The sequence below is a fragment of the Pelobates fuscus genome, chromosome 9 (assembly GCF_036172605.1).
Source record: "Pelobates fuscus isolate aPelFus1 chromosome 9, aPelFus1.pri, whole genome shotgun sequence".
Taxonomy (NCBI): Eukaryota; Metazoa; Chordata; class Amphibia; order Anura; family Pelobatidae; genus Pelobates; species Pelobates fuscus.
This window is the reverse complement of record NC_086325.1, coordinates 142,003,624-142,016,006: the sequence shown is the minus strand read 5'-3', so window position 1 is coordinate 142,016,006 and position 12,383 is coordinate 142,003,624. Positions and strand designations below refer to the sequence as shown.

Genomic DNA, 12,383 nt, shown 5'->3' with positions numbered 1-12,383 from the left:
TGATTCTATTTAGAAATCTGTGGCACAGGATCCTTTTGTCAGTTCACAAATGACTGGAGCCCATATCTTCTCTCTTTCTTTTTCCTTCCGGTAGTGTGACCAGGTTATGGAGTTTTCCTGGAGTGCTTTGTGGAACATTACAGACGAGACCCCAGATAATTGCGAGATGTTCCTCAACTACAGTGGCATGAAGCTATTTCTCGAGTGCCTAAAAGTGAGTGGTTTATCCAAACATATTTTATGGCAATGTACCCTTTGGGTAGCAGTTTGCCAATTGCAAAATGTGGGTAATACCGTCAAAATTGAAGAAAAAAAAAAAAGGGTACTCCTTAAAGACTGTATTCAAATTTGACGGTAATTGCTGACCAATTATAAGCAATTTTGGTCATCTGAAAAATAATATATACTTCAGGACATAGTTTAGCAATTTGTCTGTGTAACACGCCAAGACCCAACTCTGGATTCAGTCTTTTAAACTCTTGGACCATACAGTCCACGTAGTGGTTATAGTACTATGGTACCCATAGACCAGCCCTCTGCAGCTACACTGTTAATGTGCAAAATATACTTCCACGTTTGTTAGATGATAATGCATCAAAGAGCAGTGGAAGTCTGAAAGTTGTTTTTCAGAAAACCAGAACATAGACTCATAACACCATAACCACCAAAGTGAACTGTAGTTTAAGTATAGTTAATTCCCATCTAGAAGAAACAAAATTAAAAAAAGAAAATGCTTGAAATTTACTGAGCCAAAACGGCCTTTCCAGAGGAAAAAAATAAAACTGCATTACTAGAAGCTTCTATATTGTTTCACCCCACCCTGTAGATAATATTGGTGCTTTATACCTAAACATCTGAATTCAAACGCGTCATCTGTCTACTTCTCAATTCTAGGAGTTTCCCGAGAAGCAAGAACTTCACCGCAACATGCTGGGGTTGCTGGGAAATGTGGCTGAAGTGCGTGAACTTCGTCCACAGCTAATGACATCACAATTCATCAGTGTGTTCAGGTAGGTTCACAGCCTTAACAGCAAACTTGCTATTTGACGTTTTAATGATGTAGACGTAACGTTTCTTGGGACTTGTCATTTATTGCATCTGGTGATTTGACAACTTTGAATTACACAATGTAGGCTGAAATAGCTTTAAAAAAAAAAAATATTGAGGAAAAATCCCCAACACAACTTGGCTGAAGATATTGTTTTCCAACTTTTATTTCCCTATATTAGTAAACCTTCTTATTGTTTTTTTGTACTGAAGAGACCTTCTTGTGTTTCTCTTGGCAGTAACCTCTTGGAGAGCAAAGCAGATGGTATTGAGGTGTCTTATAATGCTTGTGGTGTGCTGTCACATATCATGTTCGATGGTCCCCAAGCGTGGTTCATTGGAGAGCCAACCCGCCGGGAGGTGGAAGAACGAATGTGGAAAGCCATCCAGAGCTGGGACATCAGTTCCAGAAGAAACATTAACTACAGGTGAAAATCGCAACATTCGGTCTATATAAAATGTGGTCCTGTTGCCATTTTCTTTTAACTTAACTGCAACTAGTGCCATTTAAGCACACATCCACATTTCTGTGCTATGTAGAAAACAAGCAAGGGATGCTAAAAATATAAATCAAGTGTGCATTCTTTCGTAATTTAATTACATTTTTAAATATGGAGCCCTATAAAAACATGACAGTAAGGAACTTGGTGGAAAGGGCACAGGTTTCAACATCAACCCCTCCTCTATTGTACTTGTGTGTCCTTGTTGACAGGATTGTTCTTTGTGATTGGTCATCAGAATGAGAGACTAAACCTTTAACACACACACACACGCATCAGTTTATCGCTTGCTTTGGCTTTTTGCAATACAAGTTCAGTGAAGCTTATTATCTTAAATGTGTACTGCACTCTCCATATAGCCGAGAGCTACACTGTCTTCAGTCGCTCAACATTCTAATAGAGGAGAGGTAGATGTTGGCAGCTGTGTCCGTCCCAAAGATATCAAAACGTCGCTTATTGTCATTATTATTAGCATTTATATAGCGCCAACATATTTTGCAGCGCTTTACAATTTTAGAAAGGGGAGGTTTAGAAGTGAAGAAGGTCCTACTCAAAGCTTAGTCTATGAGGATTTGAGGGAGGTTTAGATGTCTTGCCCAAGGACACGAGCTGGTGAGGTGATCTGACCAATGTTTGTTTAATTGACCAGCTTTAGTTTGTAGTTTTTCTCCCTCAATAAAATTAATGGAAATATTTTTGAGAAAGTTAGGCCATCACGCAGACTTTGTGTATTCTATAGTCTGTATCATCCACAAGACATACGATGATGTTTTTCAGATTTAATCTATATCCTGTTTTAGAAAAATCTTCAAAAACTGTATAGGTTGAAAGATGTATACATAAAGTAAACCTGTCCTCCACATTTTATGTTGATCATAAGCTCATATTCAGGTAGGTATGGATAATATATATAGACTCTGATGGCAAAACGACCATAAAATTTATAGATTAAAAGATATACTCACCTAGAGTTTACACACTAAACTTAATGTAAATTGCATTCTGATTAAGATTTAATTCTATACATATGCTTGCAAAATGTACAGATGAAAGCATAGTCATACATAGCGACAGGCGTGTTGAGCAGCTCAACGGAGGAAGTGTCATTGCAAGCTTTTAATATAACCTATTTCTATCTGTGTCTATACATTTGGTGATGCCATTGTACAGATAAAATAAAAGCTCTGTAAAACTGGTCTCTGTCATAAATTCATGAAAGAGTCTCTTGACGGACTATTTTTATTTGTCGTTTTCGCAAATCTGGTATGTTAGCAATTGCTAGTATCTATTTTTTTTTTCCTGCAGATCATTTGAGCCCATTCTTCGGCTCCTCCCCCAAAACGTATCTCCAATCAGCCAACACTGGGCAACCTGGGCACTTTACAACCTCGTCTCTGTATATCGTAAGTATGACAACCAGGAGATGTTACAGTTATGTGCTAGGCTGAGAATGTCTACATTTTGCCATGACAGCTTTTGGGAGGCTGTTTCCAGGGATGCTTTGCAAGCGGTACAGTACTAACTTTTTTGCAATCCAACCTCTGTGAACAGTTTCCATGATGGTCTGTCAGTTTTGCTGCAGAGGACCATGGAAACTGTAGTCCACAACAGTTGGAATGCCAATGTTTAACAACATATGAATGGAGTGAGCGTTGATGTTACAGATTCCGTTGTAACATCTCATTATTCCTTGTTGGAATGGGTAGGAATTGGTAAGGCCTATCAAAGTACAGTAGGCAATTAGTGTCTATATAAAGCAACACAGTAGAGTGTTAAATCACAAGTTAATCCAGGTGCATACACCATAGAGAAGAAGATCCATAACAAATGTCCTACCAAACATGCTGACACAGAACTTCTGATAAAATGCTCTGGGGCCTGTCTTCTCTCCCCCTGTTCTGGCAAGAAAAGGTCCCACCACCTCTTTGTGGTCCCAATGCGTGGAAGACCTTTGCTCCATTGAGGAGCTTGTCCTTAGTGCAGAGGAATGCCAGCAGTCCTATTTAGACCCACTGGCTGCTATCCATTGATACAGTTGAATTCCAAGCCATGCTGACATGAGAACCTAATTGTACCATCACTACTATACAGATAGAGCATAAATGAGGGTTTGAGGGTCTCTGGATGTCTGTGGGTGTTTTTTTATAGAAAAAGACACAGTTCACTAATTTGGTACACTAATGGTTTATAGGTTTGTTGGTTATATATAGCGACAATTTGGTAGGAGTATGTTTTACACAAGTAACTACATGTAACCTGCCTTTGTATCTAACCTGGAAACTCAATAAACATCAATTTACACAATAAAAATGCTCCAGGGACAGAAACCAGAAATGACGTAGACCTACTATTTACAATCTGTGAGTGTGCTTAGCTTATTACATTTCTCGTTATGTGTTCCATTGCTGCCACTGTATAGTTTTCAACATGGAGCAATAAAGTCTTGTCATTTTTAAACTGGTAATCTGCTTCGGTGGTATTTCCAGTTTCTGGCACTGGGGCATTTTCTTGTATTTTGTAAAAAGAAAGAAATATATAGTAATTCTGCCTAAAGAAACCGGATCTGTCTTACTAACGTGATGTGTCTTTACTGTACTACAGCAGACAAATACTGTCCATTGCTGATCAAGGAAGGAGGGCTCCCTCTGCTGGTAGATCTTGTCAACATGCCTTCAACCCACCAAGAAACAAAGGATATGGCCAGGTACTGTAGCTGACTGGAAAATGAAATGTAAAATGTAGTTGCAGACCGCTGGTTTTCAAGATCGTCAGGATAGTTCTTTAAATGTAGCAACTGACAAACTGGGAAAAAAAGACTTGCTCCTGGACCAATCAGACATTGGCTGTTGTCTCTGTACACATGAACTCTGCATGTTGTGGCCTAGTTCATGGTGCGCACATAGGCTGGTAAGTGTGGTGAAGGCAAAGCAGTGTGGTAGTGCTTCTCACAGTGGGTTAGTTTGTTGCTGGAGAGGACTGCAAATAGAGGACTTTTTAAAGGACTGGGACACTTTTTTTGTATAAGTGTCACTCCCACAGGGTTCCCTAGGGCTTGTGGAAATGGAATATTGGCTTACGGTGACTTTTAAATGTACAAGATTAAAAAAGCAATGCAAATACCAGTGATGGTTATAACATTTTGTTGTTGTTTTTTTTTATTTTTATTTTTTTTCTTCTAAAACTAATCCAAAACCTACAACTCTAGGGGTATTATTAGATTACGGACAGCTAGTAGCTATTGTAGAGAACTTGTCACCAAAAGGTACTTCCCAACATTACCATGTATTTTTACACTAGATGTGTGTATGTACCAAGATATCCCGCAGCGCTGTACAATAGGTAAAAAGGACAAACACTTATGGTGATTCTAACCGTACATTATTGTCATTTATATAGCGCCAACAGATTCCATAGCGCTTTACAATATACAATATATAGGGCATTTGGTTATCTAGTAACATACGCCTTTTGCTCTCCCTTTAAAGGACCAATCTAGGCACCCAGACCACTTCAGCTTAATGAAGTGGTCTGTGTGCCAGGTCCAGCTAGGTTTTAACCCTTTTTTCTATAAACATAGCAGTTTCAGAGAAACTGCTATGTTTATAATAGGGTTAATCCAGCCTCTAGTGGCTGTCTCATTGACAGCCGCTAGAGGCGCTTGCGTGCTTCTCACTGTGAAAATCACAGTGAGAAGACGCCAGCGTCCATAGGAAAGCATTGAGTAATGCTTTCCTATGGACTGGCTGAATGTGCGCGCGGCTCTTGCCGCGCATGCGCATTCAGCCGAGGAGGAGGAGAGCTCACCACACGGCGCTGGAGAAAGAGGTAAGTTTAACTCCTTCCTCACCCCAGAGCCCAGCGGGAGGGGGTCTCTGAGGGTGGGGGCACCCTCAGGGCACTATAGTGGTCCTTTAATTTAGGAAGTAATTAATTCAATTTTCTGTTTGTTTTTTTCAGGAAAGTCCTTGAACATTGCAGTAATTATAATGAAGAAAGTATGGACACCGCACTATAGAAAGGACACCTGCAACATCAAACTTCATTGCCCTCTGCACCTCTCCAAAAAGAAAACCTTTTACCCATGTAAAAAAAAAAAAAAAAAAATACAAATCAAAATTGTAGAGGGCCATATGCAGCCAACATCAAATGACTGGGAGAGACTTTTTTTATTATCCTTTTTTTGGCACACAAGAAAACCTTATTATGTTTGGTTTAATATTTGTTGATTTGATATATATTTGGATGTGATCAACTATAAAAGAAAACAGTGAATTAAGAGACATGGTGAAATCTGCTCCAGGACATACATTTCTCTGAAGCAGTTGATGCAATGTATTTTGGGATTTCTATTCAATGATCAATTCAGCACTTTACCTGTTGGGTCACCTATCCAATAATGGAGGTGATCGCACTGTGTTTGCAAGCTCTGAATCAAGCAGACACGGGGTTATGTTCTCTCTTTGTGATGCACACAGACTCTTATCTGTCACCCAGCTTTGAGAAGGTCTTGTAGGCTCTCCTAAGGAACGATTCCACAAAGATTTAAATAAGTATCGTCACACTAGTGAAATGCATTCAAAAATGAAATCTGCCAGAGATTAAAATTAAAGGAAGCTGTTGAGCGTTTACGTCACCGCCTCACACCACGTATGTGCACCAGAGAGCACTGCCGTAAACTTTGTGTGCTAGCCTCCATAATGTGGCGAGGCCTCACTCAGAATAATTGGGCTTCACTGCCAGTCTCTGCTGTGGACCTGGCTTTCAAAGCACTCTGTGCTGATATTCTTAACACTCGCTCTGAAACAGAACAAATGAATTGCAAATCTTTATCCTGTGAGTCAGTAAATGTGCTTTAAAACCTATATGTGTAAGCACTGCCAGGATCTGTCATAGATAGAATTGAGATGTTTTCTAGGTATGGTCTCGAGTTCATTAGAGGATTTGGCAATGATAATGTAAACTTAACAGATTTACAAAAAGAAAGACAAAATCACTTGGGATAAATTGCTGAGACTATTACTAAGTAAAGGGAATTTTGACTTTCCTAACGTACAATAGAAATGAACTATAACCTGTGTGGATAACAGCAAATTTTCATCATAAAAGGTGTTGCAGGCAAAGCCTTTCAGCCACCTTTGTTGAAGGGGCCTACAGTCATTACTTTTGTAACTGGCATCCCAAGGGTTAAACGCCTCCACGTGAAGACAGAATTGAGAATCTATTTAAAATGGGGAGAACAAAATGACTGGACACCTATATAAGGACACAGTGCCAAAGCTTTCGAGGAGTGGAGACTAGGACTGTGGGGACAGCAATTTGAAACCTAACATCTGTGAACAACACTGGTTACAAATATTATCCATGTATTAATGCAATGGGCTGTATAACTCTACTCTAAAGTATCACTTTCAAGGAACCCATACGTAAGCCATTACCATAAAACCTGTCTATGTGTTGTGTTGACATTTGTAGCGGTGTATGCATTATTTTTTTATTAATACATTTTAATCTGCCTTCCTTAAAACACATGATGGCTGGCAAGGTATCCCTCTTCTTGCATTTGGATGTTACAAATCCTTAAAAGTACGAAAGTCCAATAAAAATCGTAACCTGCAGAAACGTTAAAATAAAAGGTTAACACAACATAGAGAGAGCGTTTTTATACGCTGTGTGACAAACCCACTTTGTAAATTGGCGCTAAAGCCTTCTGTTATGAGAAAAGCGCTATGTAATGGATAAGGAAGGTGTCAGGAGAGATGAAAGCTCTTAATCACATGTAGTCAATTAACCTCCATTCAATGTCACTAATCTATCTGAACACCAGTTCAAGTCCATACGGTTAATTATGATTTCATGTACACCTCCCACAACTACATGCTGCCCTGCTATGTCATTTATATGCTGTAGGAAGGAAACTGATTTAAGCAAGCGCCTTCATCGCTTCACACAATTTGTTTTGATTAGTGAATCGACATTCTCTTTTTTTTCTCTTTTGAGACATATAGAATGATACAACACAGTAATATCAGGTACACAGAGAGTTTCGTGTCATTCAGAATATAAAATGTTAACATTTGGTGTTGATTAGTGAATTGATCACATCCCTACAGCACATGAAGGCTACATACTGCAGGGGAGCACAATACACTATGTGTCCAGGTACCTAATGGTGGGTCAGGCATTCTCAGATATATCTGTTTGGCACGTGGCATCAAAAGATTCAATGCTAATGCTTTGTAAATGGGTTCATATACTCTGAGATTGCTCTTTTATATGTATACTTACCTACACAACCTAACAGTGGTAATGGTCTTTAATCAGTTTGAAATCTGCAATTATCTGTGTGTCGAAGTATCAATTTCCTCTATTTGTTTCTAAGTTTTCATCTCCTATCATCTCCATTATATTTTGGGGTTTTAATCTAAAATGTTCTTTAGGGAATCTGCAATATTATCTTATCTTATGATACCCAAAGAAGGGTGGAAAGGCTTGAAAAAAAACATAGTGGCCATGGGCTTTTAAAAACAAAACATTGTTTTTGTCTCAACATTGTGTCTATGGCAAAAGTCCTGGAGAGGCAATGAAATGGGACTGGTGTTGCACTTACGATTCACACAGAAGTTTACATACCTGAACACTTATCCTCTCACTGTCTCCTGGAGGACCCCAATTTAATAAGAGATGTACTGCAAGCCTCATGGATAACTAAAGGATCAACTTTTACGTGGGGGCTACCATATTTTTTAATTCTATGGCACGAATTAGATTTATTATGGACTCTGATTCCTTGTGTTTGTCATTGTTTTTGAACCAAAATCCACTCCGCAATTCCTCATTATGAACCAAACATGCAGCAGAACATTCACAAATTGTATTTTTCCGGTTCTCCCAAATGTAGCAAAGACTTTTACTGCCTTAGAGGAATTTGTTTTCAATCATCCCTTTGGATTTCTCCACTCATTAGCTCACCTTTACTCCCTTAGAGGGCTGTATAAATACCCATCGCATTGTAGGCGTACAGTAACACTGTGCAATGTGTTTGTAAAAAATAAAAATGTTAAAAAAAATTACAATCTGATGTGCGTAATTAATAAAGTTCCATTAGAAGGATGAAAGAGGGTTGTTGTGTTGGTTCCAGATTGCGGTGGCGATTAACACTTTCAGTTTCACACATAGCAAAGTCTGTTGTGACACCTGACATGTCATTAGTGTTCTGGAGGGGTTAATTAATTGATATACTGATTAACATGAGATTTATGTTATAAAAAAAAATATTCAGCTTTTTTACAGTCATTGCCAAATGATAAAAGAGTTGCATTAACTAAAGGTGGGGAAAATGTAATATAACCGGCACTAGGATTGCTAGACCCACCTTGATTTCCTAGCCACACATCACGTCAACATGCTATACGGGGTACAAAAAATGGCTGTCAAAAGGTATTTGGAATCCTTCTTCTCCAGGAGAAAAAATAGTCAGCTGAAGAATTCCAAAGCACCTGCCTTAAATAATTAGTCTTTTTCCTTGCTGCATCATATGAATTCTACATACTGTAGGCATCTCTTTTCATAGGCTGGCCAACAGCATGGAAGTTATTGGGCACATGGTGGATGTGGCAGCTGTCAACCTCATTGGTAATTGGGGACAGATACAGAAGCCAAGGTAGAAAAGATAAACAGGGAAGAAAACAAGCTAATGACTTAATAGGGGTCTTCTAAGCCCATAGTCCCAAATATTATGAAATTAGTTTAGGCCATTTTTTTTTTATTTACCGCAGTCAACTGATCCCTCTCCTGCAGCACACAAAGACTACAATTAAATTAAATTCATTCTCCAACAAAATGGTTTAGATGAGAAAATTGGGATAATAAAAGTGTATAATTAGCCAGTGCTCAAAATTTCCACTAGCCATTGGTGAGTGAAAATTCAGCCATGATAAGTATGCCATGGACCCTCCAAGCTTTCAGTGTACCAGGCTGGTAGCATAAGGCTCGAAATGTTAAGCCCTGTATCCACAATAATTCAATTTGGCATAGATCCAACCAAAGAGTAACTGAAATTGAGGGCAGACAGTAAGCAGACTCTTGCATAAAGGGCCCTAAAGGCACATGTCCATGAGTGGTCTGCTCAGGGTTAAAGGAAATAAACAATATACTCTTTATACCCAATATCTGTTGTTGATCATCCTCATAGCATGGGTCAACAGAATATAAACCACCAGTTTTAAACCAGTAGGACATAGGTACCCAGGGCTTCCATCAGGGGCTACAGGCCCTGACATGGTTGAGTGCCTTCCTTCTATTCATAGTAGGTGCAAGGCGCAGAAGCATCTCCTCGCAAGATTTGGCAGGGAGTATAAGCGCCAGCATAGCTGCCCTGTTCCTGTATCTGTGAAGGAGCTGGTCTACCCTTCGCACAGAGACCAGCTCCTTCACAGTGCAGTGTGGCACATGCAAAAATATTCAAAGTACATTATGTTTATACAAAATAAAAAAAAAACAAATAGAACATGTTCATAGCCAATGCTAGGAGTAAAGGAAACATCACAATGGTTTTTAAAGGAGACCAGCTAGATGTAATTATGTAAATGTAATCAAGCTACTAGGGAAAAACCTGATTGAAGTAGGTATGGTGCTTGAAGTCTGCAGGCGCTTAGTCCTTCATCACTGTTTACTCACCCTGTAGTAGAGATGCTTAGTATAGAGCATAGTTATAAAAATATCAATCACTGCCCCGCTACCTCTCTACAGATCACATCCAGTGCTCCTTCAGTCAATGGCTCTGAGCTCTGGCTGCAACAGTCTGAGTCTGAAAAGCTCTGGAAATGTGAGGGTCAGTTAAAGTGGTCTGCACCTGTCAGGCAGGGCACCCCCACAGAGTTAGAGCCAAATAGGACAGAATGAGAGCCCCCTAAAATTCCTTAAATCTGTTCAAACAGGATAGATTTTAATTACATGTTTACATTTGTAGTTGCTCATTTAAATGTATCCAGACAATAAATAAATATATATATACATTGTGACAAACTCCCCTTCCCACGTGAGTTTACCACGAGCTCCTGGAGGAGCCTGCTTGCCAGCCTCCTGCCCACAGACTATGGGCCATGCAGGGAAACCTGTGAAAGACTATTTAACTGGCTTGTTTCGTGTGATTCGGGAAACGAACCGCTGCACGAACTATGGACCACCTGGAAGCTTATTAAGCCTAATGGATACATTGTAACGATCCTAACCGCAGTGTTCTAATGGTTTGTCTGGGTGGCCACTGTTCGTATGCACAAACACGTGGTGGCTGCCATTTTGTTCGCATGAACGCAGGCAGCGGTGTTAGGTTGTTGAGTTCCTGGAACTGAAAACAGACACTGAAACTCCCGAACACCGCTAGACTTCCATGATCGCCAGCGTTTGGTTTTATATAACTTAGAAGAACACTGTTTGGTGGGATCATTAGTCTGGATGAAGGGAACAAGCTCCACGGTATGGCAATGGATTCTGTTCGATAGTTTGTTCTCTTTTAAACTACCGAACTTGACCGACTGCTACCACTTTTTCCCTGGAACTATTTTGGGCAAGAAACTCGTGTGCGGTTGGTCAAATTATGACTTCCATGGAAATCCCAAACCCCTGAACCAATCTGGGTGATTTTTGGATATGTTGGTCACCCAGATCGGGGCTATCAGGGGATATAACTTTAGTGGGGTTTTCATGTAGTTTAAAGGTACTTTTGGGTTGTCTGTGAAATGTGTGTTTCTTGTGCCTGGAGATAATTGAGTTTTGTACTGTTCCTGACTCAATTATCTCCCAGGCATACGGGAGTGATTACCCTGTTTTGTGTGGGAGTGCCATGGGTGTGCTTGTCCGTGTTCAGAAATGTTTAAAAGCAGGCCATCCGGCCAGATTAAAACATTCCAGCTTGTACCGCAAGAACTATGTTTCGTCTGGTTACTGGGAGGGGAAAGGGATGATCACTGTTCCAGTGTGGAGGATTCAATGGGGAAAGCCCTTGTAAGGACTAGAACTACCAGGACTGGGTGTCCAGTGCCTGGGGGTTGCTAGAGCGAGTTCCTCATTCGGTTCCAGGAGGGAGCGGTTCCATGACCCCAGTCAAGCCACGGCGACTGTGGGCAGAAATGCTGTGGTTTGTCCCCTGTTCCAGCTAGTCCCTTTGGACAAGTGTCCCCTGTCTATAGACACTTTATTGTGGTCTTTATGTCTATGCCAGTGGCTTCTCAATCAGTTGAAAAACAAAATAGAAACATTCTTACAGTAGAATGTAAGCTGCCACCAGGATCAAAGCTTCCAAGTGTGTGGGTGGTTCTCATTCTTTTTCTAGAAGTGAATGAGAAGGGGTAAGAACCTCTGCAGCTCAACCATGTACATGTATAACCATGTACAATGAGTTATACAGGTATACATTCCGTGTAATACTTTCACATAACATCAAGGGATGGTCAAGATCTGAAGATATTTCAACCATTTCATGACTGAATGAAGACTTCACCGGAGGAGGAACAGTCTAGAGCAGGGATCCCCAAACTCCGGCCCTCCAAATGTTGCTGAACTACAACTCCCATGATTCTTTGAATGGAAAACATAGCCAGAGATTCATGGGAGTTGTAGTTTAGCAACATCTGGAGGGCCTGATTTCGGCGATCCCTGGTCTAGAGAATATCAAAATTCAGAAGCATATTTAAATCTCCTCTAACTAGAATACCTTTATAAAATAAATTCACCCTGTCAATCTGTAAAAAAAAAAAATCACTATTGAGTTTATTATAGGAACACCCCATTGAAAAAGTTAATTTTATTTTTTAACAATTTAGTAGATATTCTAAAGAA

At 39.9% G+C, this 12,383-nt stretch overlaps 1 protein-coding gene across 2 annotated transcripts in view; it reads left to right on the top strand.

Annotated features, from left to right (window-relative positions):
* ZER1 (zyg-11 related cell cycle regulator) overlaps positions 1–12,383 on the top strand; it is a 491,045-nt gene that overhangs the window by 15,164 nt on the left and 463,498 nt on the right. The window contains exons 11-16 of one of the 2 annotated variants that reach the window (XR_010085304.1): positions 95–214; positions 895–1,010; positions 1,287–1,475; positions 2,853–2,950; positions 4,149–4,251; positions 5,505–7,138. Coding sequence is in view for 1 of the 2 variants with exons in the window: in XM_063432624.1 (XP_063288694.1) it covers positions 95–214; positions 895–1,010; positions 1,287–1,475; positions 2,853–2,950; positions 4,149–4,251; positions 5,505–5,562 (684 nt within the window). In the remaining variant the exon portion in view is untranslated. Of the gene's footprint in view, positions 1–94; positions 215–894; positions 1,011–1,286; positions 1,476–2,852; positions 2,951–4,148; positions 4,252–5,504; positions 7,452–12,383 lie in introns of those variants that run through there. The other variant, XM_063432624.1, reaches the window with a different exon arrangement.